At 40.9% G+C, this 15,334-nt stretch overlaps 1 protein-coding gene across 1 annotated transcript in view; it reads right to left on the reverse strand.

Moving 5' to 3' along the window:
• The window catches only part of CDH13 (cadherin 13), a 751,386-nt gene that overhangs the window by 37,171 nt on the left and 698,881 nt on the right, over positions 1 to 15,334 (reverse strand). Inside the window, exon 11 of the mRNA XM_090062749.1 lies at positions 6,497 to 6,639. Coding sequence (XP_089918875.1) covers positions 6,497 to 6,639 — 143 coding nt within the window. The remainder of the gene's footprint in view (positions 1 to 6,496; positions 6,640 to 15,334) is intronic.

A 15,334-nucleotide genomic window follows, 5' to 3' on the forward strand; every position in this document is an offset into this window, starting at 1 on the left:
GCAGGACCAGCCCCAACTACATCATCTCAGCCAAATAAGCCATTTAAAAAAAGAAGAAAAAAAAACAAACCCCCAGGCAAACCAATCTTTGAAGACCTACATTTTCTTTTCCCCTTGAATTGCTAAAATAAACCTGAGATCTTTGTTTCTAAAAGAGCGCCAGTTCCTCCAGTTCATTTTTTGCTAGGAATCATATTCTTCTTCATAACTGTGTGTTAAATTGCCAGGGGAATGTTTATCATGTAAAAAAATTGAGGATTGTGATGTCAGGTAGGGCACAAATACTACAAATCAGCAATTTTTCTGAATCCAAAGAGATTGTATACATTCACATATGCCGGCTGTACAAATGCGTCACCTAAGTGGCTGGGATTTGGTCCATTTATAAGTAGAGGAGTCTAATGAGTTATAACCTGGATAACGTTGTGATGGTCTGGGGTGCTGGTGACCTCTGGTGAGATTTTACACACGTTCTGCTGCCTGGAAGAAGAGGAACGGAGGGCTTTCAGCATCTCATAGACCTGGGACTGTTTCTGATCCAGTTCTACCTGGAGTTCCTGAAGACTCATCGCTATGGACTCAATTACGTGATGTGTCGGCATACTGCTAGGCCCACAGAGACATCAGGTGGTAGCTCTGATCCCAAGGCCAAGAGGCTGGGGTGAGCTCTGCTGGTGATGCTGAGTCTTGCATGGAGCCTACGCTGGCAAAGTGTAGGTTGAACGTGGGTCTCTGGCCATTCCCAAACCCACTCCCAACAGGCCTCCATGCTGAGAGGAGAAGGGCCAACAGCTGACATAACCGTACCAAAAAAGAAGTTTCTCTACAGTAAGGGAATTCCTCTGCTGGAGAAAGCTGGGTGCCTTTCAGCCTCTTTGCTTCCCCTAAGCAGCATGCCTAAGTGGTGCCAAGAAGTCAGAGCTGAGCCGCAGTGTCTGCTATCAGCATCCCTGAGTAGCCCATGCTATTTTCCAGGGATCAAGCTGCCACCAATGGCTTTTTTCAAGAGACAACAACAATTACCATAACTGTTAAGTTCAGGCAACAGAAAAGCAGAGACCCGAGCCATTCCACAATACCCTGATACCACCAAATGCCAGGAGGCATTTCCAGGTCTCAAGTTAAGCTCCTTTCTCTGCTTTTCAACCCTTGCTTCCTGCTTCTTGTTCTGAACTGTAAACAGAAATTTCAAAATCCAGTAAGAAAGACTGTTCTGCAGAGCTTTCAGCATGACTGACCTGACAGGAGAAATTAAAACAGCTAGCTGCTCTATTTTATGGTAATCACCCAGAATGAGTCAGTTTATAACTGCTGTAATACTTCAGTTTATTACTGAAAAATACTGAAATATATTCAGCATTACAATTTCCTGGGAAGCTTGTTCTAGCTCAGTTTTGTGAAATCAGTTGATACCATGCCCTAAAAGTATCATGTATCCTGCAGACTACTACATTTTGCAGTAGCGATGCTGTCTTCTGGTGATTAGCACTTTTTAATAAGGCAGAAAAGGATGAAAAAATGGCGAGTTCCTTTAATGAAAGGAAACCTCTCAAGGTTTTCAAATCTGCTCAAACCTCTATATGCCCCATTCTCCAATTAAACACAGTTCATGGCACTTAAATACGTTAACTCTGCTCCGTATTTCCCGCCAATATTTAATTTCTTTTCTAACAGACCAGAGATTTTACATCCACATCCACACAAGCTTTTAATAAAGATTTTTCCAACTCCAAAGATGCTGTCTTGACCTTTATAGAAATCAAGGGAATATGAAGCAAATTAGAATGTTCATTCCAAAATGGATTTTAAAACTGAATTTTCCTCCATGTAAAAGGTCATATTTTATTATCCATAACATTAAAGAACCTGTCCATCATATTGGCTGTAACACATACTGTTTCAATAAGCCCCAAGGGGACTGTATGCAGTGGAAACAAAACAATTCACTCTGGCTACATTTCCCTGGAGGTAAATTGGCAATGCTGAAGGAGACTAGCATATAGTTATCTAACACAGCTACTAATTGTCATTTCCTGCAGTGAAAATAGCAGCATCCTATTGGGAAGGACACTTGTGCACTGAAGAGAAGTGAAGGAGTCTGAAATATTGCCCCCTGGCATATATAGACAACTGCCCAGCAGAAAGCCCAGAGTTTTATCCCCCCACTGGAACTTGTGACATTAAACAGATACACAAAATGCTCTTCGATTGGTCCCTTGCGCTGAAGCCCATTGAATTCTACTGAGTTCAATGAGCTTTTATTCAGGTTATAATCAAGGGGGTGGAGGGAGTGGAAACAAAGACACTTGGCACTTACGCACATGCAGGGAGGCTGCTCCGACACACTGTAAATCCAATGCGTCGGAGAAGACTCGATTAATCAAGTCTGCTAGAGCATGGAAATTAGCTCGCTCCAGCAGCCTCCAACGTCACGTGTATCAGCGTCCCTACACTGAAAAATGGCGGCAGGGTGCTTTAAACTTAAAGCTTGTCAAACAAGCTTTAAGTTCAAAGCACCCCGCCACCATTTTTTCAGCACAGGGACGCTGATACACGTGACAATCAGGAGCTTTCAATTAGCGCAGTTTTCTAATTAATGCCCTCCCCCCCCCAACCTCCTGGAGCATATCTATAAACACCCACTGATTGCTTTGAATTTCCTTCCTGTCTTCCTCTCTTGTCCATATGATATACGGAAAAGGCTGTCCATTTCTAAGAGAATAATTTGAGACAACTGTAACCCATTCTAGGTAACACCTTTTCTGTAGCTAAAGATGTCTTCAGTACCATGATTATCAGTGGGAACGGTTAGATTGCTCACCCTTTTATTGACTTCGTGATTGAGAGCAGGGCTGTCCAACTTCTGGGCAGTAGGGCCAAATGCCATATGGTTTGCAGACCTAGAGGCTGCTCGCCATGAAGATATCCCCTGGGCATTCCCTCACTAGGCCCCTCTTGGCATGCACAGTGTAGGCAACCCAGCTCCCTCCCATGCAGGAACCAGCCCTGATTTAGGCTTGGTGACTCCGAAGTGCTGTGGGACTCAAGTCGCCTCCTTAATTAGCCTCCTTTTGTAAAAACGGCAGAAACAAAGTTACTTGTATATCAATGATTTAAAGGCAGATGGACAACCTGTAGCCTGGGTCTATTATATACCATCACTAAATATGATATATTTACTGGTATTATATATAATATAATATTATATTCCAAAATGGATTTTAAAACTGAATTTTCCTCCATATAAAAGGTCATATTTTATTATGCATAAAATTAAAGGGCCTGTTCATCAAATTGGCTGTTACACATACTGTTTCAATACGCCCCAAGGGGATTGTATAAATATTATCTATTTGTTGGTATTATATACCATCACAAAATCAGAGTACAAAGTACAGGACCCTTCTCACCACATGCATTCCATTTTTCAGTCTTATATTTTTATTTAAATGATATATTTATCATTTCGATAAGCCAATTCTTATCGAAATGAAGGGAGCTCTGCCTATTGACAACCTCTGTTTCCCAACACGGAGGCCTCCACCTTGACTTGGAGGTGAAAAGATGGTTCAAGCTCCGTCCATTACCTTTTCAAAGGCAAATTAAATGGCTATATTAATGACAGGAAAAGTAGGCCCCTGTTATGTGCCATTAATGGATAAAGAACTTGTTTGCTCTAGCCAAAATTAAATCCACATTTAATGACCATCAAATAAATATCTGCTCTGGTTTGCTGGCCAGTGGCCATGTGTAATGGCTGCAGAAAAAGAAAACATACAGTGAGTGCCAAAACACAGACTTTGAATAAAAAGCTCTCTGATTTATTTTAAGAGTCTCTTTCTCTTTCTTCTTGTGCCAAGACTATTGGGCACATGTATGATTTGGAGTATCTGAAATGTCACTGTGCTTTCAATTTACCACCCTATCCATTTGGGGCCTCTTTAAATCTTCCCCTAGCAGTGTCTACCATGTAAAAATCAAACCACGTTCACTGATATTAACTAGAACCTACCTCCTTAACTGGAAAAGAAAAATGGCCTTTACATTTCAGTTTGTGGAGGCTGTAGCTCTACAGAATATATGCAGGCTATTTTCATTTGATTTTTTTTCCAGTTAATTTAACCCACTTTTAAAGTCCTGGAAGAGCTTTGTATTTGTAATAGATTATTTTACCACCCTGCTACACATATAGTTTAGCTTGCCAGGAACGTAATATTCCTTTTCAAATTTGGCACCACTGATGATTATCTAGAAAATTTGAGTAGCATTATATTTCTCCGGTTACCATTGTTAGCAGCCGGTCTATATGGGATGAGAGGAGGAGCAGTGTCACTGGTACCACAGGCATCGTAGAACCACACCACACTCCGCAAGAGAGGACCGTTATCCAATAAACTCAGTGTGAGGATGGATAGTATCTTACTGATGGTAAGATGGTAAGAGGATACTTCAGTCAAAGTATCCTCTGTGTAGCCATATTCATATTCATGCACTGAACATTATAAAATTACTGTTTGCTCTGAGATGCTCTTGTTGACATATTTGTACAAAGCAAGAAGAGAAACAAAAGGTTAGACACATAAGTTATTATGGAGGTATTGGCACGCAACTAATGAGGCAAACGTGCACATTACAACGAGTCTGGAGTTCACCAGTGAGGTTCAAGTATAAGGCGGAAGATAGATTAGGATATACCATATTCCCTTTAATAATAGGATAGGAACTCCTTTGGAGCAGCCTTGTGGTTCTACTGAAATCCCATAGGACCCTCTAGTTTCACGTCGTTTTATAGACCGGTAGACATTTTTCTAGTCATCAGCCTGCTTCATGGCTTAACAAACTTCAGTTACTGTTGGATGCTAATAGTGTGCTAATACACTTGAAAATGTTCCCGGCACGGTGGTCCATCCAGTTCTGTTCACAAGAAACCAAGGTGTTCAATTGCTGTGGTCAGGAACAGGACGCTCACGGTGCCTGCGTCCTCCCTTGATGCTACCTGCAGCTGGACACATGAACTTTCTGGTTTCTCATTTGTCTCTGATGGCTGGTGAGACAACCGCCCCCTGCTTCCCACCCCTGCTTACAACTCTCTGTTGCTGCTTTCTGTCCCAGGAACATCTGTGGCTTTGCCCTTCAGCTTATCACAGGCCCTGAAAAGCATAATCCCAATTTTCCCACTAGCAACATAAGATTTCATTTCCAATGCTCTTTCACTTCATTAAGATCCATTTCTGACAAATTATGTAATACCAGCAGATGTTGGGTAAGGAATAAGTTTCATGCTATATTTTTAATGTTGAAATTGCCTACGAAAAAATGTATTTATGAGCATATAAAGTAAATCACTTCAGTGGGTTTTTTCTTTTGCATTTCAGGACCTGTTTCCCTTTTCTTGTCAAAACCTGCAAATGTTCCCTGTGCTGAGTCAGGCAGCACAGAAATGTGCTAAAGGAGGACTTTACAATTCATCACCAGGGCTAAAGCAGCTGCAGCTGTAGCAAAGTGTTAGCACATTAGCTGTTATATTACACACAAAGCCTTTATTTATTTGATGCCTTCAGCTCTGGAGACTCAGAGGAATGTTCAGGGTTTTCTCTATATTTTTATGTGCTACAAAAGCCACTTGTCGTGAATTTTCACAGGATCCTTTAATTTAGATTATGATTGACAGAAGGAACTTTAATCCATATAAGATGTAAAAATATTGCATTTTAACAAGGGTTTTTAATTATGTTTTTATTGTCATTGTCATTATATGTTTAATAGGATAGAGTGCAGCATAGCAAGGATGAGTTGTTATTGATATTTTGGTGCCTTAGGTTTAATAACAGCTCAAATATTATAAAGAAATTAACTCTGATAAAGATGATTTATTGCTACCAAAAATATTTATGCAGGGTTTACTACTAGTGGTGAAATCTTAGTGTAGGAATGAATGACCAAACCCTAGCCACAAACTTATGCCTTCTTAGTTTGAAGTCTAACTTTTCCCTTACTTCTTTCCTGTCCATATTTTTTGTCCACAATTATTTCTTAGACCCATAGCTGCCCATTTGGCAGTAGATTCAAGCATGTGCTTATATGGATTATACGGAGGGACCTACCAAATCTTGCAGGTTCCCCTGTGGACTCCCATTGCTGATTGGCTGCAGGGCCCTGATGGCCTTGCTGCTTGTTGCTCACTGGCTGGGAGGCAAAAATACTTAAAACCACAGTTTTCACCTCCTTGCCAACCAAGAGGGAGTTGGAAGGGGGGATGTGGCCTCCACCAATTGGTATGGGGGCGGGGGGCACACAAGGGAATGTGCAAGATTAAAGAAGCTGCTGTGCAGCCTACTTTTGCCATGAATTTGGTAGGTCCATAACTGTATGGCATGACATGACAATGGATTTAAGCACATGCTGACATCATTGGAATAGGGGTCTTCAGGAGGGGAAAAAAAATATATGGAATATATTTCCATTCCACTGAGTACTATCAAAAATCACTACTTACCGCTGTCGATTGCCAGAAACTCTGCAGTATATACGTTGTTTGTGACATAGGATGATTCACGATCCAGGATGGCAGTGGTGCCAATGGTACCATTTGTAGGGTTAATTTCCAGCCAACCTGCTGGATCCTTGTAAACAGAATACCTAGGCAGAGAGAGAGAAAAAAAACCATCCACAGATCATACACTGAGACATGAGTGGATTACAGTGCTTTGCCCTTTTCACAGGCGGATCTCTACATCCTAAATATAAATTAAAACCTACCTTATACTTTTGAAATAGGTCATTATTGTTAGAATCTGTTTACAAGTAAAGTAACGTACACGCGGAAGTTAAGGTTGGCATTTTTAAACATCTGTGCTCAAAGTTAGAAACCTAAATTCATCCCCAATGCACTAAATAAAGGCAGGCCGGATCTCTCATGTGCTGACTGCCTTCTGTTGGTCATCTCTGGACTTTTATTCTACTACCTGTCATCGCAATGGATGATGTTCCTTAAAGATGATGAAACTCTGTATAGGTTTGATTTCATCTGGAATTCTGTTTCATAGCCACAATCGCCAAACCCTTAGGCCACCTAGATAGTTGTCTAAATAGAAATTTGTAAGATTTGTTTCCCAGGGGCCCTGACACCTACTTTGCTGTTAGACGGGACCTTCAGCCTCATCATTATTTCGGTCAGGGGTGGTCAACCTGTGGCATGTGTGCCAAAAGAGGTACAGATAACCTCTGTATGTGATGTGTGGCTGACTGGGGAGGAATTAGGCAGAAAGCAGAGCAACAGGCTGGGCAGTGAGCACAGAGCAGGAAGTGGAAAACAGAGCAGCAGATCAAGTAGATGAAGGGGAACATAGTGGCACTCAGGGACAGTACAGAGCTAATTTGCGGCACACCTGCCGATAAGTTTGGCCTTCACTGATTTAGGTCTTGACATGCACATATGGTTAGCCTATCTACCATAAATAATCTCACTGGGGTAAAGTTATGTGCATATTTATTTGCAGGCTCAGGACCTATTTCTGTTCACAGTCAAGGGTATGGAAGAAACTTGAAGTAACTGGCTCAAGTTTCCTCTTTAATGAAAGGTTTTAATGCATCAACTCTCCAACTGATGCTCCAATCACACAATCAATATACACTTTAGCAAGATACTTATCTTTTTGCAATGCATTGCTTTACAGGTCATAAATTGCCATAAAGTCTTCCATAGACATTCTGAATTATAGGCTATTGACATGAAGCCTGTTTATTGTTTTATGAGTATCTGCCAATATCCCAGTGACTCAGAGAAGCCTCCATTTAAAAGGTGAGCTAGACAGGCAGTGCTGTCAAGAAAACCTTATCATTGCAACCACCTCCCAAAGGCAGCAATCAAAAGCACCAGATTGTTAGCAAGAAAATAAATAAAATGGCCAGGTAAGAAAAAAAAAAAGAACTGAGAGTCAGCAGCTTAAAAGACAGATCATTCTGAAGGCTATTTTCAAAGCAGCCTCTTGGTATCATGTAACTGAGATATTCCATCTACCTCAGAATAACTGCTTGGTCCTCATTACCACACTGTCTGGACACCTCAACATCATTAATATATTTATTCTCACAATGGACTTTGGATGAGGTGAACAGGCCAAATTAAATCCCAAATCAAGTCAATGGAAAAATGATCATTGGCCTCCAGAGGTAATGGATTATTCCTGCTGAGTTAGAGCTGTGAAGCCGTAAGTCTAAATTGCATTTAACCCTAGTTAACTGCATTGTCTTCAGGAGGAGATTCATAAGGTGGCATAAATGAGATCAGAATCAGACTGTTAGCCTCCATTATGCCATGGCTACAGATGGGAGGAAAATGGAGCTTTCAGAGCACGGGTTGTGGCAACCTATGGCCCAAAGGCCAGGTTGAGCCCACAAAGCCACTGCACCAAGCCCACAGAGCCAAGGATTTCAGCAGCATTCAAGAGGAGAGCTTTGCCCACGCTGCACGGTGGCCAAAAGGTGAGGAGAAGTGGCGGAAACTGTAGCTGGGTCCTTGCACTGACCCACCTCAGACCTGAGCAAGGTCATTCAGGCCCAGAAAAATGTTGTAAACTTATGTTCTAGAGTTCCCAAACTCTTGTGAATTTGGGTCAAAAGTGATATATCGTATCAGCCAAAAAAAGTGGTATAAACATTCAAAATACCAAAACACATTTCACTTCTGAAATGCTAAAGTGTTGCGTGTAAACATTTTCAAATGAAACTTTCCTTTTCCTTTTGAAGTTGTATTTTGTTTTCAATCACCTCAATGACAATTTATTTTTAAATCGATAAGTAAACAAAAAGTGTTAAATAACTTGAAAATAGGAATACATATTTCATCTGGAGTCATACAAAATGTTTTGGGTTAACCCAATTTAACTGAAACCCTCTAAAATATTCAGTTTGACCGGAAATAATTTATTTTCCTAACTATGGTTTGATCACAGAACCCAATGCCCATTATTTACCCAGCTCTAGTCATAACCTGGTAAATGTGAAAGAGGATTTTTGTTTCTGGGCCCCAGATTCTGCTTCTTCAACGTAAATCATTTGAATTTTACTTATGTGCAAAGATGTTATACTAGACAAAACTCCCTTTACATTTTACTTAAAGCCATTGATAGGCCAAACCCTTATGCCTGACTCAGCTTTTGCTTGTACCTTAGAGAGGGAAATGCTCATTGATTTCAGCAAAGTTTGCCTCAGAAGGAAAAAGTAAGAAATTGAATTTCAAGATTTGTGCCTCTTCAGGTGAAAACAAAACTAGAGATGAATATTTCAGGTGAAACCTGATTCACTGTTCTTAATATTGGGTTTAGGAAGACTTGTTATGATATTTTTTTTTCCTCCAGAAAATTACCTGCTTCTAGCTCAGCAAAAAACTGAAGGAAATATAAAAAGACAAGAAAAGAGAGAAAAATCTACTGTTCAGACACAAAGGCCTTGCCTTACTTGAGATTTTAACTTAAGAAACTCTTAATGAAGAAAGCAGAAACTGAAGGACGTGCAAGGAAGGACGGAGGACGAGGGTTCTATTAAAACGCAATTCTTAGGCCCAAATTCTACTTTAATATGAACACCTGAGAGTTCATCTGGTCTTCACAACCACCCATCTGCAGAAAAAGGAAGTCCCACAATCCCCAGGAGAGTTACTCATACCCTAAGGGCATGTGTAGATGACATGGGCGTTAATGTAGAGCACCTGAGAATTTTAACGTGCCTTTTTTTGGTGCGGTGCATGACATGGCATTGGGGTTCGCGTGACCGGCACGTTCAAGCGAGTTAAGCCTCGTGTGTCATTCCCTGCAGATTTCAGTAGGGGGAGTCAAATACCAATTTACCCTCTAGAATAGCGGTTCTGAACCAGGGGTGCGTGAAACCTCATCGGGGGTAAGTTTGTTTAAAATGAAAAAGTCTTTGTATGAGTATCTTGCCATTTTTATAATACATGATTACACGTAGTTTGACATAAAAACTAATTTCCCATTGAAAGGGGGTACATGAAGTCTCACACTGAGACCAAGGGGTACGTCGACTGAAAAAGGCCCAGAACCGCTGCCCTAGAATGCCTTTCCTAATGTATTACAGCAGGAGGTGCGTGTAAACCATCTGGGCTCCCCAGTCCCCGCACCCACTGGGCAGTCCTGACTCTCACTGGGAGTCTCCCCTGGGCACGGTCATGGTCACCCCGAAATCCTCGTCACTTGCACCCGCCTATGCTTGGTTGGTCTGGTCTCTCTCCATCAGTACGCAATCTGAAAGACCTCATCCCAATCCTCCCCTTTTCCTTTCCCTTCCCATCCCACCACGTTACAAATATATGTGGGGTTTTTTTTCATTTATTATAGCTGCTATGATAACTGCTATAATATCCTAGAGTAGCGGGTGGGTGGGTAGGTGATTGGTGATTCCTGTCAATGATAAGTAAGGGCCCTTGAAACCACAGCTAATTTCACTTGTAATCACAAATGAACTTGAGGTACAAATCTGACTGGGTTTCATGTTCTTCACCAAGATCACAGTCCTGTAACATACTCCAAGAGGATGATCTTTCGTGGAACCATGCCAGCCTCATTGGGCTCCAGGTAAGGACACAGGATTGTTCACAGACATCCAGTTAGAAAATCAGGGTGTAGGAGGGTGAAAATGTTGAAGTGCAACCTCAAATTCCCAACTAACTCTTTCTGAGCCATTCTACACTGAAACATTCAAAAAAACCCCCTTGCCAATAATTTAAGAAACCAAATACATTCTGGAACTTCCCGTTGCAAAAAATAAGAAAAACAGTTGATGGATAATATATTTACTATCAGTCATTCATTCATTCAGCCTAATTATCTGTAGCCTGCTTCTGGTAACTTCACCAGGATGTTCACCACTAGCTTCCACAGGATTAGTCCCTTAGGGGAAATGCAAACAAAGAGATGCAGGTAGACACTAATGAATAGTGAGCGATACAGTCCATCAACCCAGCATGCACTTGCTCTATAGTAATCATTCAAACATTAATCAATAGATGAGCATTATCTCCCATAAAAATGAGTTGCTAGAATAGCAAGTAACGATGCTGATAATTATTTCATTTCACGTCTTTGTTTCTTTTTTTATTGTTGTTTTATAACTTCGTAACAAAGGTATGTGCAAAAATATGAAACAAGGGCAGTCTAAACAATTCCCAGGCTATTGTAGCACAGCAAATTCTCAATTAACCCTGAAACAATTTAAGAAGATTCAACACTTTTAAAGTAATGAGAATTTAAAATGGATCGTATTATCTTCCCTGATTGCTCTACAAAGCACTGTTGGCTGTACAAATAAAAAGCTAAATTGTATAACCTGTGATTTGGCACAGGGTTTTGTAAAAGTAGTACTTTGTCTTTCCCACTGCATTTTTTACTTATTGTAAGAGTACATTGCTGTATAGTTAAGATGATTGTTCTTTGTTCCTTTTTTTTTTTTGTTCAAATGAGGGTTCTACCAGCAAAAAGGCTTAAAATAGACTCATTAAGAAAAGCATTATATGAAACCATAGCAATATAAAATACAAGGACTTTCTCTTCCTCTGTTGAGTTCAATGGCAGCTACTGGCAGCTCAGCAGTTTTGAAAATAAGGCTACTTTCTTTTCTTCATGCCTAAATATGGACTTAGACTAACTTTCAGAAGCAGTTGTGAAAGTCAAAGACAGTGTATATCGATGCATCTACATGCTGTCTATTCTCCTTTATCCCAAGAAACAATCAAGCTTACCCTTGGGTCTGTTGTACATGAGCAGCAGCGATGTTTAGAGCAGTCTCATTTTGTTCTACCAAATGTCAAGCCACTATGCCCAACGGGTGAGTGACAAAATGTAGCCCCTTTTGTCTGTGTCATCCCAATGCACCCCTTAGATCAATGAGTCTCAAACTTTTTCTGCTCAAAAGGACCCCTTGTTAGACTCAAGGTACCCTTCAATAGACTCAAGGCTGGAGGCACTCCTTGGAAAATGATGGCTCTTAGTTTTCACTCTTTTTTTGACTACAGAAAAGTAACAGAGCAAATCTCCTGTTGCAAAGAACTCAGACCACAACAGGACCAAATATTTTTAATGCCACGGATTCCTGTTTGAAATCTCTGGGTTTATCTTGTGAATAACGTTTGCACACCTAACAGTGCAAACAGCGCCTGGCCCTTGAAAGGATCTCAAGGCACCCTGGGTGCTGTAGCACCCTGGTTGAGAATCACTGCCTTAGACCAAGAATTGCAGGGGGATACTTCTGTTTGCTGGAAAATCCTCAGCAAAGAGGACTCTGACGATTAACTGCCCGAGCTTGTGCCTTATAACGTGCACTTGGCATAGCTGGGTTGAAAGTAAAAGCCGTTGTTTTATGTATTTATTTATTTCTTGTAAATGGCTTCATCTTTAATTTATAGAGCAGACTTTTTTTAGTCAATACACACTGAAATATTTCAAAGAACGCCACCCTGGATTGTTAGCACATGTATACTGTGTCTGGGAGCCCAGATTAGTGAAGCAGATCATTACCCAGAACAATGGAGGCAATAAGGACATGAAAATCTAATCAGTGCCACTACCCTCCACTAGCCCCACACACAATTTCAGAGCCAGAAGTGGAATAGCTAAGGGGAGCATAGGAGAGCAGCCAGGCATCTAGGCACAGACCCAGATGCTGCTGTTGGCAAAGCGTTTCAGAGCTTGGGGGCTGCCAGACATATCCCATGCGGAGTCAAAGGGTCTTGGCTCTTATACTTGAACACAAAGAGGAGGAAGGCAAAACTGAAGCATATTGAGCACCACCAGCAATAGGAGCAAGCAGCGCTAAATCCGCACTGAAACCATACGTGTGGCAGTTTGCTGTGCTGCTCTTTTGCAACGGCACCGATTTGCGTTGACACGCTGCCACACGCATTTTTCTCTTACAGGCACTTGAAGATACAATGGAGATGGTGTCGCAGATTGTTTTGTACAAAGCCTGCCTGACCAACAAGATGCGACTGGTGTTAGGACACAAGAACAAGCAGAACAGTTTTGCCGGGCAATTCAGCTCAATGGTGACTGCGTTCCAAGTTAGAGAATTGCAGCCTTGAGCTCGGAGCGAGGGGGTGGCATAGCCTGAGCCAGGCTCATCTACTGCACAAGCTGCTTGATTGGGACCGAAGGGAACTGGGTTCATATCTTGCCTCTCCTATAGCTTTTCTGTGGGGGGTGAGGCTGTGGACAGACCAACAGGTAAAGCATTTTGTAACATCTGCTGTAACCGTTTGGTCTGTCCCTTCTATTCTGCTTTCAGTGGAAGCTAAACAGTTGTAATTACAAACTCATGTCACTTAGATTTAAAGTTAAAGGAATTTAACTCCGCTGTAGCAGTATGGGAGCAGACAAATGAAAGTTAACTACAGGTCACTTGATGAATATGCCCGAGCACTAAAGGGCTCTCTTCACGCTCTTTGGCAATAGATGAGCGTTACAACCACCTACAGCTTTAGGCAATGGAAACCTAGTCTATATCTGGGATCCCTATCTCCAAAAGAAGCTACTCTTCCTTTCCTTTGTTGCAAGGGTATATATCTGTATCTATAACGCATATACACCTGTATATAAATATATATACACATATACATACAAACACAACCACATACGTGTTACCTTGGCATCAAAGGAAAGGAAAAGTAGCTTTCCCATTTTATTATTATATCCAGTGCTTCATATTTAATGTTCCCCACTGATGTGACACCCGAGTGCCTCATACAAACGGGCCATGTCTACATGAGACGCTACTGTGCAGTTGTTACTGCGCATTTATTTAGCTATTACACAGAATTTTGAAGCTGCTATATTTGCACTCATACCTGCTGTGCCAATACTGCAAAATGGCAGTCTCCATTTTTTTTTATTCTATGAGCTTCTCATGAACTGCTCAGGGAAAATGATCAGTGGGGAATATAACTTCGTATTTTCTGCACTTAAGGACTCAGCATGAAAATTCCTTTTTGTCCTTGAATGAAAAATTCTCTAAACATGGACATTATATGACCCTTGAATCACAGCAATAAAAGTTTCATCCCCATTACTTCAAGTACCTTTGAAAAATAGAGGGTGACTTCCTCCAAGAGATGTTAACTGATACATAAGAGAGACAAGTGTGGCAATTATAGTATAAATATATATGTCCCTCACCTTTAAAAGGTACACCTTTAAAAGTGTATGTAATGTTGAATGTTTGGGCTGAAATTATACATACTGCACTTTACATTTCAAGTGCTAAGGTAGAGCTCTTCAGTTTGTAAGGTACATGCCCTGAGATCATATCCTTTCCATTGTGCCATCATTAACATTCAACCATGCTGATCATGGTATGTAAGTGTCTCAGCAGTGCGGCAGAATAATATTCACCCTTGTGTTCTAGATTGGCTATGTCATCTTGGCTGGTTAACACTGACTGATTTTCTAAGTAACACTTTCAGGTTTTTTGCTATCTGATTTGATGAGGGCACGCACACTTGTGTTCCAAAACTGTCTTCGTCTATAAGCTTTTTAAGGCAGGGAGTGTTACTAACTATATGCTTATATGCTGATAAGCTCAACGGGACCTCTGGTGGGGACCCCAATCTAAATGATGACGAGGAGGAGGGTCGTAATTCATGACAATATTTATTCATGAAACAACTCAAGCGCTCATGAAAACTCTTTCATGCAACTTTGACATTTGCTTTCTGTAAGATGATTACAAGAATGGTTTGTGGGAAATAAGAGGTGGTTGGAAAAGTTCAATAAATAAACAGGTTGTGGAGGAGGGTTGCCCCAATTTTCTAACAAACTTTGGTGGAGAAAACCAATTTATGTGAAACATGCAAATAGATAGATTTGTTTTGCCTTGCTTGCCGTAGTCTAAAACCACTGAAGTCCAGTTTCCTAAACTGTATGCTCTGTCTACGCACTACACAAACATATCTGGTTCTTGGTTCCCGAGTTTCGTCTGATGCAGTGTGCACGCTGCACCAGAAGAGATGACACAGTTCTGACAATAATTGAATTCTCCATTTCAAGAGAAATATTGGTGATGAAATATGGAAGCCACTGATAAGACTCATATTGTACCTTTATCACATTAGCCGAAAGGATACTACTTGTAAGCAGCTCTGTAGAAAATCAGTTATCCAGAAAGGCTTTCATATTGCCTTTCAAAACCACTGCCTGATGTGCATTCCCATTAGGATTCAAAAGAAGTCATGTAACCTCTATAGAATAGAGAAGGGACATATGTATATATGCATTTTTTTCTTTCTTCATGACTCCCTACGTGCTCCATCCTTTAAACCTATAGATTC

This window comes from Crocodylus siamensis, chromosome 9 (genome assembly GCF_052110815.1).
Source record: "Crocodylus siamensis isolate JL-2025a chromosome 9, ASM5211081v1, whole genome shotgun sequence".
Lineage (NCBI taxonomy): Eukaryota > Metazoa > Chordata > Crocodylia > Crocodylidae > Crocodylus > Crocodylus siamensis.